Genomic DNA, 14,299 nt, shown 5'->3' with positions numbered 1-14,299 from the left:
AGCTCAGCTATAAGCATACAAAAATCGTTAAGCTTAGGGCACTTGTGTAGTCCCGGCTGCCCTCAATTGAGGTTTATTTTTCTCCATTTTGTTTTATGATTTTGTCAATAGTCTTTTCTGTCCTTGTGGTATGAATGAATCCCTTCTGCCTAACATTATTTACAATACGTGTTGAATTTAAACTATTGTGATTAAATACGATTGTACCTCTTGATATATTTAGTCCAGTTACAAGACATTGAATATGTTTTTTGGGATCCCATTCAATTACAACAATTTTTAATTGCTCGAGAACAGAAATGAGTTAAATTTTTCTTTAAGTTTCACTGCTGAGAAATAAGAGGAAGGAAAAATTAAGAATCCCTATAAAAGTAAGGAATGATTTAAGACTCGTGAGGGCGAATCAAGAATTATTTCCTTTATCTTTTCTTATAATTTGTTTGTGAAATTGTATCATGTCTCCCCATTTATGTGGGCTTAAAAAGAAATTATGCATGATTGATTATGCATTATTTATGAGATCCTTTTTTTCTTTTGTATTACTGGATATTGTAATTATTCAATTTATAAAAAAATAAAAAAAAGAAAATATCTTTGTTGCCAAGGAACAGACTTAAAAAGTAAACAGGAGTCCCAAAGAAACCACCAAATAGCCTACAAGTTAAACAATCAGTCTACATCAGTATATTCAGTGCATAATAACACCGATATTATAATTTACCACCGAGATGAAAAAGTCTTTGAAAAACTAATTAAGAAATATTCACTGTATGCGTGCAGCAAATGAGTCTGTCTCATAGAGCCTCCAGATCGTCAAAGGAGCATGTAGAATTTTAGGAGTAATTCTCATTTGATCTGGATATAGGAGACCGTATTGAGCTCCAAGTTTCTCAAGACGGTCTCAGCAGGCGAGAAAATATTTCCTTTTTTGTACTGTGGATTTGTTAAGATCTGGAAAGAAATTAACTTCATTCCTTCAAAGGTGACACAGTTGGGGTTTCAGTGCATAGACCATACACCCTACTCACCAGATCTTGCTCCATCTATTTTCTGTTTCCAAACCTTAAAAAAAGTTTGAAAGGCTGACAATTTTCGAGTGATCCGTAGGTGACTGTAATAGCAGAGCAGTATTTCAGCGACCAGATAGACATTTGTTTTTTGTTTTGTTTTTTTGCAAAGGTTACAGAAGCTTACTAGGAGTGAGCCAAGGTTGAGGTTTGGTACACCTGACAGAACAGAGAGCAAGGGTGTCCAGAGCAGAGGAGAGAATAGGGTTGTATGATGAAGCAGCATTATTGACAGATTTGGATAACATGATTGAAGTGAGGAGAGGTGAAAGTGGTGGAGAGCATAGAAGGATCATGGGTTTAAAGATTTCAAAACCTGTTGGTGATGATTGGTAATGCCTGAGGGTGAGTAAGTGTGAAGGCTATCAGATGATGTTCAGAGATGGCAATCAGTGAGGTGGAGAAGTTAGAGAGGGCAGGCTCTTTCTGCTGCCCACATGGCCAGTGTGGAAAATGTTCAGGCCGACTTTCTCAGTCAACAATTCCTGGACCCAGGGGAATGGTCCCTATCCCAAAGGGTGTTTTTAATAGTTCATGTAAGTTTCCCTTATTTGTATACCTTTGCAAAGTTTTTATGTAAACCGCTTAGAATTTAAAAAATAGACAGTATATCAAATGTAATAAACTTAAAACTTGATTCAGATGTGTATTTCATTTTCATTGCTGAAAATTCTACAATGAGAACAGTGCTTGAACCATATAGCTTTCTTAATGATTGCTATATATGGGTACAGCAAGTGAGTGAACCATTGTTATTAGTGACAGCTAATGGTGAAGCAGCTATACTATGGGCACCCTGTGATTACACTGCAAAATCTCTCATTTGAATTCTGTTGCAAGTGATATCTAATGGTCTGATATTAGCATACGGTTTCATTGACTATTTGGGTACCACTCCCATTCAACATGACCTACCCTTCAGGTTAGATAAACCCAAACAGAAAACACAGAAACATACATGCAAACAGGGAATGGAAAGAATTTCAAGAGCCATGCTTTCTATTTTTCCCCATTTGTTAGTTTATCTGTTTTTCATATGTTGACATTAAAGAGTTTCTGTCATATAATATAAAACCTTCTTTACAACAAAATCTCACTTATAACAGCCCATCTTTTACCTCATAGTAACCAAGGTAAGATTACATGTGATATTGTTCCAGCTCTGCAACAATAAAATGTGGTTCTCTAAAATCTGATAGTATCAAACAACCACACATTTGCCCCGACCAGCAGGGAATAACTCAACAGCTTCTCACTCTGCTTCTGACTGAAGCCAACAACTTTCAACACTATGATGCTTTTGGGATTCCAGAAGAGTAGAAGAGTTCTATGGATTCCTTTAAAGTTAATTTTTCCTGTTCCTAACATGCCAGAAAATGCCAAAGCATTTGCAAAACATTGTCATTGCATTGTAGAACCCACTGCCAGTCGAGATCAACAAGAAAAGCAAGGCCTCAATAACTTCAGCAAGAGATCAGGCTCATGTACCATTTGATTCAACTGCCACAATGTACCATAACCCTATCTCTACCACCCAAAAAAAGCTTTTGTAGAACATTAAAAAGACTAGTGATAAGAACCATTTAAATACATATAAAAAATACTTCATATAAATTACTTGCTGTACTTATAAAACTGAAAAACCCCAACACCCATTGCTGCTGAGCAGTCTTTTTTCTCTTGTTTTGCCTTAAATCAATCTTCACAGTGAAATCAATCTGCCAAATGTATTTGGTTTTTCAATTTTGTCATTCAAGTGCTGTTGTCTTTGGTAAGCATCCACTTCTCTAGTACTGTCTTCTTAGGGTATCACTTTATCTTCTTGTTAATAAAGCAGTTCTTTGTAGTTCCATTGAGACCATACTTTGGAATACTATGTTGAAGTTTAATTGGTAGAAGTAACAATACAAAAATACATATGATGTGAAGATGAAAGTACATCGACCTGGAAAGCAAAACAAAAAAGACAAACAAGATAACAGTTTCATCTAAAATAAACTGCAATTTTTAAATTTCTTCCATAGAACAGCCAATTTTTTTATTGCACTATGGGCTCCTTTTACAAAGCTGCGTTAGGGCCTTAATGCGCGGAATAGCGCGTGCTAAATTGCCACATGCGCTAGCCGCTACCGCCTCCTATGGAGCAGGCGGTAGATTTTCGGCTAGCGTGGCTTTGTAAAAGGAGTCCTATGTTATTTTAAATATGGTAGATTAACATCACAAACAAGAAAATGCAGTTCAATACAGCCAAAGTCTACATATCTACATTTCTCTCTCTGATAAGCTGGCTCAAGAGGAAGACAGGTGGTGCTTAGGAGGAAATATGTGGGTTTGCACACTTAAAATTAAAAGTTAATATGTCTAACTACAGCACAAATTAAGCACAGTACTCTCAATACACATCTGTAGAAAGAGGCACTGCTTTTACAACGCAATACTTTACCCTAGGTTTATTAACATATTACAGAATACCTACAATTTTCACATTTAGAGGTGCTTCATAAACTTTTCCCTAAATCTAAAGCAAGCAAACAAATAGGAGAAAATATTTTTTCGCTCAAAGAATAGTTCAGCTCTGAAAAGCATTGCTAGAAGATGTAGTAACAGCGGTTAGTGTAGCTTTGTTTAAAAAGGTTTGGTCAAGATCCTGGAAGAACAGTCCATTGCCTGCTACTGACACAGACAGAGGAAGCCACTGCTTGCCCTGGATAGGCAGCATAGAGTGTTGCTACTAGTTGGGCTTTTGCTAGGTACTTGTGATCTGGATTGATCACTGTGGAAACACAATACTGGGCTAGATGGACCATTGGTCTGACCCAATATGGCTATTTTTGTGTTCTTTCCCTTACTCTGCAAATGGGGGCACAGGGGCAGAGAGAGACACAGAAAGACAGACAGACAAAGGGGGCCAGGGAGAGAGACAGACAGAAAGAAAGATAGCAGGAGGGAGAGAGACACAGAAAGAAAGACAGACAAAGGGGGCCAGGGAGAGAGACAGACAGAAAGAAAGACAGCAGGAGGGAGAGAGACACAGAAAGAAAGACAGACAGACATATATTCTAGCACCCGTTAATGTAACGGGCTAAAATACTAGTCACATATAAAAGGTAACAGCAATGCAGCCAATTCTCTCAATTAAAGAAAAAACATTGATGGAGCCCTCTATTGAGGCGATTAAGAATTAGGAAAATAGGCTCTCTCTCTCATGGCAGCATATAAAACAGGACTAGAGTGGAGGGAATGCAGTTAAAGTGGCACTCACAACCAGTGTTCCCTCTAAGCGGGCGGGTGTTGTGAGCAAACTTTTTTCACTGTGAGCTAAAAATATCGGGCGCCAGCAAGTTATGAGCCAAATAAATATGTTGCTTTCTACCACAGAACTTCCTTACGTTTGTATGGAATCTATCCCCTTTCAACTTTAGAGAGTGCCCTCTCGTTCTCCCTGCCTTAGCTACTAAGTCTATTCCCTTCAGTACCTTGAATGTTTCTATCATGTCCCCTCTCAATCTCCTCTGCTCAAGGGAGAAGAGGCCCAGTTTCTCTAATCTTTCGCTGTACGGCAACTCCTCCAGCCCCTTAACCATTTTAGTTGCTCTTCTCTGGATCCTTTCGAGTAGTACCGTGTCCTTCTTAAAGTACCAGTGCTGGACGCAGTACTCCAGGTGAGGGCGTACCATGGCCCGGTACAGCAGCATGATAACCTTCTCTGTCTCTTCAGTCCAGCATCTGCCCCTTCCATTCACTGTCTGTCTTTCCCTGCCATCTCTCCTCCTGCCCCCCCCCACCTCCCAATTTGGTCTAGCATCCATCATCTTCCTTCTGTTCCCCTCATGGTCTGGCATCTCTATCCTTCCCTCCCCCCTGTGGTTTTTAGCATATCTCTCTTCTCATTTCCTCCACTCAGATCTGATCATTCTCTGCTCTCTCTTCCCTTTTCTTCTCTGGTCTTCCTTCTCTATTTTCTGCCTCCATCTAAATTAAATTCTTTCTTACTATTTAGTCCCGTTTCCCTCTTTTCACTGTGTCTACACACAGCTTGTCACCCCTTTCCCTCACCCTTCCATTATCTTACTATTTTCTTCCCCCTTTATTTATCTCCTCCTTCCATCCAGTATGTGTTCTTTCCCCACTTCCATTCAGCATCTGCTCTCCCTTCTCAACTGACATCCATCTGCCTTCTGCTCTCTCTCCCTTCTTCTCACTTCCATCATCTGTCCCCTTCTCTCTCTCTCTCATCTCCTCCATTCCATCATCTGCCCCTTCTCTCTCTCTCTCTCTATCCCCCCCCCCAACTTCCATCATCTGCCCCCCTTCCCCTCACCTTTGTGGGTCACTTTCTTTCCCCTGAGGGTGGCTCATGTCACAGGGGAAGCTTTGGCCGAGCAGAACCGCTTGATTGACAGTGGAACTTACTTGATTGATGTCGATGCTGGGGCCCGTTGCCGTTTGAAGGAAAAAAAAAAAGGTGGAAAAAAGGAACCTGTAAAGGCGAGAGGAAGGGAAACCTCCAGGACAGCTGCTTTTTGCCCTCCTTCAGCGGCCCAAGAGTTCAGACCAGCAGCGGCAGCTCTGTATGCTTTTAACTTCGGCACAGAGCTGCCCCTAATCAATAGTTTAGCGCGGTTTCATGAGGCAGCCTCGGGGCCTTTGATAGCCGGCCCGCTTCGATGATGCGATGTGGGCCGGCCTAGCAAAGGCCCCGAGGCTGCCTTATGAAACCGCGCTAAACTATTGATTAGGGGCAGCTCTGTGCCGAAGTTAAAAGCATACACAGCTGCCGCTGCTGGTCTGGAGGTGCGGAGACAAGGCAGGAGGCAAACGCGGTGGAAGGCAGGAGTCCCGGCGAAGGCAGGAGTCCCGGCACAGCGACTGCAACAGGAAGTTGCAAGTCAGCTGACGCCGGCCTTTCGTTGCGGCGGGGACCGAATCCTTCGCGGACCGGCAAGATTTTGTTTGCGGACCGGCGGTTGAAGAACTGTGCTCTACACTGTGTGCGCTGTGACGAGAAACTTGTGCGCTGCGAGGTAATATTTTGTGCGTCAGCGCACCCCAGCGCAGCTTAGCGGGAACACTGCACATGGTGGCGTCAACTGCTGCTCTTACTGGAGTAGAGAAAGTGCACAATGGTAGACAAAAGACCAGCATGATAACTAGTGACAGGGGAAAAATATTCAACCCGAGAAGAGTGTGTGCTCCCTTTGGTCTGTCCCAGTATGGCAATTCTTATATTCTTTTTGCACCCTTTTAGTATGGGATACTGCACTTGTGCTTAAACTAAACTAAAACTTAAGTTTAAAGACAGTGTCTTCTCTATACAGATAGAGCTCGACTCGGTTTACAGTAAGACTAATAATAACAAAAAAATAAAAGGAGGCAGGAAGGGTTTTACAATTTTGAAAATAACCAAGTTTTCAGATGTTTACGAAATATTTGAAGATAGCCTGGTGGACAAATATCCTGAGAATGCCAGAGATTAGTGTAAAGTGCATCTCAGCTGGGAAGTAAGGGATATGCTAGAGAGGGTGAACAAAAAGGACAAGTTCGCTTTCTTGCTCCAAACCACAGAAAGCTTCTAGGGCTCTGTCTGCCAGGCTAGAGACTTAGGTTGGTTTACTTGTGCCAGATCCTGACATGCTAAAGTAGCATCCTCAGTCTTGAACATAAAGTTGAGCAAACTACTTTGCTCTTGCAATGACTCTTCTGTGCCATGCAAAGGGAACCACTGAACGCAGATCATAGGAAAGCTGCAACTTGCAGCACTCTGCTCTACAACAGAATATGCTGAGAAATGCAAAATGGAAACAGATTGTTAGTGGCACATGACAGTAACACCTGTTTTATAACAAAGTTTAATAAGAAAATCTTATTAAAAAAAAAAATTAATAGCAGCACTTATATTCTATTCCACCTTACCTTGAGGTTCAAAGTGGATTACAACATTAAAGGTTCCCTTTTACTAAGGTGTGCTAATTGATAGAGTGCATAGCAAATTAGTGTGCATTAAGTGTCATGCAGCCCAGAGGTATACAATGGGCTGTGCAGCATTTAGCGTATGCACACCTTATAGTAAAAGGACCCATAAACAATTTATGAACATAATCATCATGTTAAAATAAAGCAATAAAATAATTTAAGTCTTGGAAGTTACCTATAAAACTTGATTGTTGGCTCTACAGCAAGCAAGGAAAAAGGAGCAACTGTATAGCAGATAGCAAGCTGTGTGGCAACCCAGGTGAAAATGTCATACAGAAGTTTGTGGGTCCTTGAGGAAAGGAAGTAATGTCTAAAATTGTTCCTTATCTACAAGTTGGAAAAATAAAGACAGTTTATTCCTTAGCTATGTGAATGCAAATGCAATAAAACTCAGTCTTAGTAATCACTGCTCTATACCTAAGTCAGGTGGAATGAACATTCTGTCCCTATCTCTTATACAGCAATAGTTCAACCCAGTCCTTGAAACACATCCTGTTGTGTTTTCAGGATATCAACAACCAATATTCAGGAGACAGATGTCCATACCAAGCAGGCAGTGCAAGCAAATATATTTCATCTACATTCATTGTGGATATCCTTAATAGGACTGGGTTGGAAGCCATTGCTATGCAGCCATCATTACATTTATGTCACTGATGGGCACTCTGAACTAACTGTGCCAACTTATAGTAGATTTTCAGGACATGTTAAAACCAGTACTGATGTGATCCTTTATGGAATTGTAATCTTCCTTTCCTTAGGAAAATCAACAAGGACATCACAACTACAAATATATTGTGCACAGGCAATGGTATAAGACCAAGGCAGGATTAACCTGTCATGACAATCTGCAGCCAGTGGGGAACCTGACTTACACAGATCAAACACTGAAGACCTGATATATACTCAGTCCTACAGTTTATATCTACTATGTGCTAATATAAATAAATCAATACAGGCATTCTTCATCTTCAAAATAAATGTTCAAACCCTACATTAAAATAGAAAAGTTATTCACCTGTAGCAGGTGTTCTCCAAGGATAGCGGGTATATGGGTGATGTAATCCGTAGAACTTGGCATGGACAGTCAAAAAGTGTATTGTCACTTTAAATTTTTTAGGGCCGCGCATTCCGTGTGTGTGTTGGTGCCTTCTTGCCCAATGTTGGCTCTTGGGACCTGTAGTAAGCTAAGAAGCCGACTAAAGGAGGTGGGTGGGCTGTGAGAACCCTCCCTCCTCGAGAATCCATTTTTTAAGCATTCCTCTGGAGCGACCCCACCAGACAGTCCCATTGTCCCTTGAAGTCGAGCGTGGTACTAGCCTCAACTACCTGATGTGGAAGACCATTCCATCGATCAATTACCCTTTCTGTGAAGAAGTATTTCCTGGTGTCCCCATGAAATCTTCCCCCCCTGAGTTTTAGCGGGTGCCCTCTTGTCCCCGTGGGACCCATAGGATAAAAGATTTCTTCCTCCACCTCAATGCGGCCCATGACGTATTTGAATGTTTCTATCATGTCCCCCCCTTTTTCTTAACTCTTCTAGAGAATAAGCGCAGCCTGTTCAGACGTTCTTCATATGGGAGATCCTTGAGTCCTGAAACCATCCTAGTGGCCATTCGCTGAATCGACTCCATTCTCTTCACATCCTTTTGATAATGTGGCCTCCAAAACTGAACACAGTACTCCAGGTGAGGTCTCACCATGGATCTGTATAACGGCAGTATAACTTCAGGCTTTCGGCTGATAGAGCTTGTTCTAATGCATCCTAGTATTTGTCTAGCCTTTGCTGACGCTTTCTCCACCTGATTGGCAACTTTCATATCATCCCGGATGATTACTCCCAAGTCCCGTTCTGCTGCAGTTCTTGTTAGGTTTTCACCATTCAGGGTATACGTTTTGCATGGATTTCCTTTACCAAGGTGCATTTTTTGGCATTAAAATTCAGTTGGCAAGTACTGGACCATTGTTCTAATAAAATTAGGTCCCATTCCATGGTGTCGGGCATGGTTGCGTTGTTAGGTGCTGCTGCGCTGCCCACAACGTTGCATAGTTTAGTGTCATCAGCGAATAATGTAATTTTGCCTCGATGTCCCTGCGGAAGATCCCTTACAAAGATATTGAATAGTACTGGGCCTAAGACCGAGCCCTGCGGTACTCCACTGGTCACTTCCGACATGTCTGAGGGAGTACCGTTCACCATCACCCTTTGAAGTCTGCCGCTAAGCCAATCTTCTACCCATGCTGTTAGTGTTTCTCCAAGGCCCATCGCGTTCATCTTGTTCAATAACCTCCGGTGTGGGGCACTTTCAAAAGCCTTACTGAAGTCTAAATACACGATATTCAGGGACTCTCCCTTATCCAGTTTTTTTATTCACCCAGTCAAGATATACGGTCTTGTCAGAATACAAGCGGAGTTATATATTGATAAAAAATCTGGTTAGATGTTTGTGCCACACACCGCAGGTTGCTGGGCAAGATGAGTTCTATAGGATTAGGTGACACATTGACGCAATGGGTTGGGAACTGGCTTGGAGGTAGGCTTCAAAGGGTGGTGGTGAATGGCACCCCCTCCGAAATGACGGAGGTGATCAGTGGAGTGCCACAGGGCTCAGTCTTGGGCCCAATCCTATTCAACATCTTTATAAGGGACTTGGCAGAAGGGCTTCGAGGTAAAATAACATTATTCGCCGATGACGCCAAACTAAGTAATGTAGTGGGCAAATGCACAACAGACGAAGATTCAATGCCCGACAACATGATGCACGACCTACTCCTGCTGGAGCGCTGGTCTAGGACATGGCAACTCAACTTCAATGCCAAAAAATGCAAAATTATGCACCTGGGCAGCCAAAATCCATGCAAGTCTTATACCCTTAATGGCGAGATCCTAGCAAAAACGGTAGCAGAACGAGACTTGGGGGTAATCGTCAGTGAGGACATGAAGTCTGCCAATCAAGTGGAGCAGGCTTCATCCAAGGTAAGACAAATAATGGGTTGCATACGAAGGGGTTTCGTCAGCCGTAAGGAGGAAGTCATTATGCCATTGTATAGATCCATGGTGAGGCCCCACCTGGAATACTGTGTGCAATTTTGGAGGCCACATTATCGCAAGGATGTGCTGAGACTGGAGTCGGTGCAGAGAATGGCCACCCGGATGGTCTCGGGACTCAAGGATCTTCCATATGAAGAACGGCTTGACAAATTACAGCTATACTCGCTCGAGGAGCGCAGAGAGAGGGGAGACATGATCGAGACGTTCAAGTATCTTACGGGCCGCATCGAGGCGGAGGAAGATATCTTCTTTTTCAAGGGTCCCACGACAACAAGAGGGCATCCGTGGAAAATCAGGGGCGGGAAACTGCGAGGTGACACCAGGAAATTCTTTTTCACTGAAAGAGTGGTTGATCGCTGGAACAGTCTTCCACTACAGGTGATTGAGGCCAGCAGCGTGCCTGATTTTAAGGCCAAATGGGATAGACACGTGGGATCTATTCACAGAGAAAGGTAGGGGAGGGTCATTAGGGTGGGCAGACTAGATGGGCCGTGGCCCTTATCTGCCGTCTATTTCTATGTTTCTATGTGCTTAAAAACAGCAGAAAATCCAACTGACACTTGAAAAAGGCACCTTCAAATAGTTTAAGAACTGAAACTAAGTATCTTTAGAATTTTGACTATTAGTAAGTCTTTTCTAAATATTTCTTCCTGTTTCACCTACCTGGAGCTCCTCCTTGGTCATATTTTAGCTCTATTGTTTGCATGTTTTTTTTATTACAAAAGAGTCTTCTATATAGTGTTTTTGAACTGACATTCTTTAAGGTTTCATGCACATAGCAATTTTTTTATATCCTCCTTTTCGATATGCATTAGGTAAACATTTTGTTTTTTGTTTTCAAAAAGGCTGTCAAATCTGTGATTGATTGATGGATTCTAACTGTATAGAAGGTAATCCAGTTTACAACTATGAAATGGCTATGATATCACTTTTAAATGTATCTTTGATCATTTGCCACACTTTTGGATTGTTGATTTTTTTATATATATTTAAATTTTTATTCATTTTAACAATAAATTTTACAAGTATCCAACTTGTTCTGGTAATACAGAGAATGAGGTATAAACATAATATAAAAAGCAACTCCAACATGCTATTAAGGCTGGATTCCCACCACTCAATACTTTAAAGTACCAACCAAGCTTGCCAATTATATGTTATACTGTAGGGATTCAAGGTCATGAAGCTTCAAGCTGATATAAGCTCCTATGCTCTTACCTACTCAGTAAACCTCTTTCTGGCCTTCAATTTATTTGGTCTAGGGAGGATATGGATTCAAAGAAAAAGATGCACGGCCTCAGCTTCGTTAAGACAAACTCTTTACTTTGTGCTCCATAGAACATTGTGGACTCCAGTTAAGTTACAAAAATGGGATGCAAATAAGTCTAATGCATGTTGGAGCTGCAAAAAAGAAGTGGGTACACTTGACCATCTTTTGTTCTACTGCCCATTGGTTCAATCATTCTGGCATGATGTGTGGAATAAAATACAAAGCGTATTGTATGCTTTTATCATATGGTATGGTGATAAGCGGAGCATGTGCTACTTCAGCAACCTTACTGACAGTAAATAAAAACAAATTGTTCTTGATTCTTTCTGGAGTGGCAATACAGTCAATTGTTAAGAACTGGAAGGATTTCACTTTGTTGAATTTTCATTTTTGGTGGGAAACTTTATGTCTCTTCTATAGGTATGAAGCTAATTTGGCTGAAAGATCGGGGAATATGACCTCATTTAAGGATGTTTGGAGCCCCTTAGAGGGTTTCGTTAAGAAGTAAGAGTGATGGAATGATTGGCCTGCCTGACAAATAGGAGGTAGGGTGGGGGTTTGGGTTAGGGAGGGTGGAATAGGTAGATAATGGTATGTTTCTGTTAAGAATTTTCTTGTGTATGTTTACATATGTTTATATTTGTGCGTTGCATTTCCCTGTAGAATGTAAAAATTTAATAAAGATTGAACTAATAAAAGGGTGCCTAACAGCCTGCGCTCAAATCCCCGCTGAACAGTAGATGAGAATAAAGCGGGGATAGCTCTGAGCTCCAAAGAGACTAATGCAGGCTGGCAAACAGATATTACCAGGGATCAACCTGTTAGCTGCAGACTGCAGTCTGCTTCTTCTCTATGCAGGCCGAGCTGAAAGTGAACACACCGAGCACTAAAAATCCTGAAAAAGGTTGAAAACACCAAAGAAAATAAGAAAAAGGGGAGAGCAGAACAGAAATACTACTTCAGGCTTGCGTGCAGTAGAACTTCTTGTGAAGTAGAGAAGAGCCACAGAAAAAATCCGGAGTGGATTCCTTCTGCAGATGGCTCATGGTCATTGGGAGATAACCCACTTGACCAAAATGACTCGCCTATTGCACTGGAAGATATGATACAGGCATTTGAATGCTTAATGAGTATTAATCTAGAAAGAAATTTATTCCAGAGATGAAGAAATGGTAACACTAGAAGACATAAGATTGTGGGGTGGTAGGCTCAGGAGGAACGTCAGGAACATAGAAATCCATCCAACAATGGCTTCACTACTGGGGCTGCCATTTAAGCATCACTCCTGCTCAAAACTCACCTTGAGCTACTACTGAAAAAAGAGTGAGCAAAATCTCCCCAAAATAAATAAAAGAATAAATATTTCATGTGGCTAACAAGACAGAACAGTACATATTATGTGGTTCTAGCATGTACATTACATGTTAAGGACTGAAATGTCAGTACATACCGCTCTGGCTGCCAGTGTAACAGGAATGGCAGTGATGAACGTGAAGTAATAGCCAGGATACACACCATGCCACAAGGCCGACAGCAGAAAGGTCATTACCGTAGGATACCACGGAACTCTATCATAGCAAATACTGCAAGGAAAGAGAACACAGATTGCAAAAAGGAGCACGATTGAGCTACGATTTTCAGCATTTTAAGTGTCTTACAAATCTGAAAGCAGCATTGCCATCAGTGAGGGTTTTTAAAAAATTATCTCAAGCTATTGAGCCTGCACTCTCTCTGCCATTGTTTCACCTCTTCTCGCAACTATTATGCTACACAAAGTCTGTTAACAAAACTGTATCCTCCTATAATACCATTCTCTCCTCTGATCTAGACACCCTCATTCAACCTCATTCCATGTTCTGTAAGGTGGACCAAACCACAGTCCTGCCTGAGCCCTAAAATCCGCTACCTACGTTCATGTGCCAATTCTGCTGAACATCTTTGGCTCAAATCTCAAACTCATGCTAACTTCATCAGCTTCAAATTCCTCCTGAACTCCTTCCAGTCTGCCCTTTCACTTGTTAAACAAGATTACTTAATCTATATGACTTGGTTCTAATCCTCATCGTCTCTTTGCCACACTAAACTCTCTAATCAAAGTGCCCTTACCCCAGTCCCATCCATCACTTTCCCTCCAGTCTATGAGTTAGCTACTTCTATGACAAGCTTCACAAGATCAACCTTGAGTTCTCAACTAAGCCATCTCCATCTCTCCTTTCTCCAGCCCACTTGTTCAACTGCCCTTCAACTCTCTCATTTCCTGAAATCACTGAAGAGGAAACTGCATACTTTCTTTCCTTCTCTAAACTTTCCACATGCTTTTCTGATCCGATTCTCATCCATCTAACTCAGCACTGTGTTCCCCATATCACCCCTTCCATCTGTCAAATCCTCAAATCTATCACTTTCTACAGCAACTGTCCTGGATATCTTCAAACATGCCACAATTACATCCCTCCTCAAAAAAACCCTCAGTGGATCCTAAATGCCCTTCCAACTATCGCCCCATCTCCCTCCTCCCCTTCTTATCCAAATTGCTCGAATGTGCTGTCCACTGCCATTACCTTGATTTCTTGTCCAATTCTAACTGGTCTTGACCTACTCCTATTAGGCTTTCACCCATTACATGCTATCGAAACTGCCTTTGCCAAAGTCTCCAATGACCTGTCCCTGGCCAGATCCAAAGGCCTCTATTCTATCCACATCCTTCTCAATCTATCCACTGCTTTTGACATTGTTGACCACCACCTTCTCCTTGATACACTGTCTTCACTTGGATTTAAGGGCTCGGTTCTCTCTTGGTTCTACTTTCATTTCTCACATTGCACCTTTAGTGTGTACAGTGGTGGATCCTTCTCCACTCCTAGCCCGCTATCAATCGTTGTACCCCAGAGCTCTGTCTTGGGACCTCTTCTCTTCTCCATCTATTCTCATTCCCTT

The 14,299-nt window shown here is 41.8% G+C and overlaps 1 protein-coding gene across 3 annotated transcripts in view; it reads right to left on the bottom strand.

Moving 5' to 3' along the window:
* Window positions 1-2,063: 2,063 nt before the first annotated feature.
* Window positions 2,064-14,299, bottom strand: part of MBOAT1 (membrane bound O-acyltransferase domain containing 1) — a 178,464-nt gene continuing 166,228 nt past the window's right edge. For all 3 annotated transcript variants that reach the window (XM_033934564.1, XM_033934565.1, XM_033934566.1), the window contains 3 exons: window positions 12,813-12,945; window positions 7,216-7,367; window positions 2,064-3,012 (listed from right to left, as the gene is read on the bottom strand). In XM_033934564.1, coding sequence (XP_033790455.1) covers window positions 2,877-3,012; window positions 7,216-7,367; window positions 12,813-12,945 — 421 coding nt within the window. In that variant the 3' untranslated portion in view covers window positions 2,064-2,876. The remainder of the gene's footprint in view (window positions 3,013-7,215; window positions 7,368-12,812; window positions 12,946-14,299) is intronic.

Source organism: Geotrypetes seraphini, chromosome 2 (genome assembly GCF_902459505.1).
Source record: "Geotrypetes seraphini chromosome 2, aGeoSer1.1, whole genome shotgun sequence".
NCBI lineage: Eukaryota > Metazoa > Chordata > Amphibia > Gymnophiona > Dermophiidae > Geotrypetes > Geotrypetes seraphini.
Note: the sequence above shows the minus strand (reverse complement) of the source record. Positions and strands in the feature narration are given on the sequence as shown.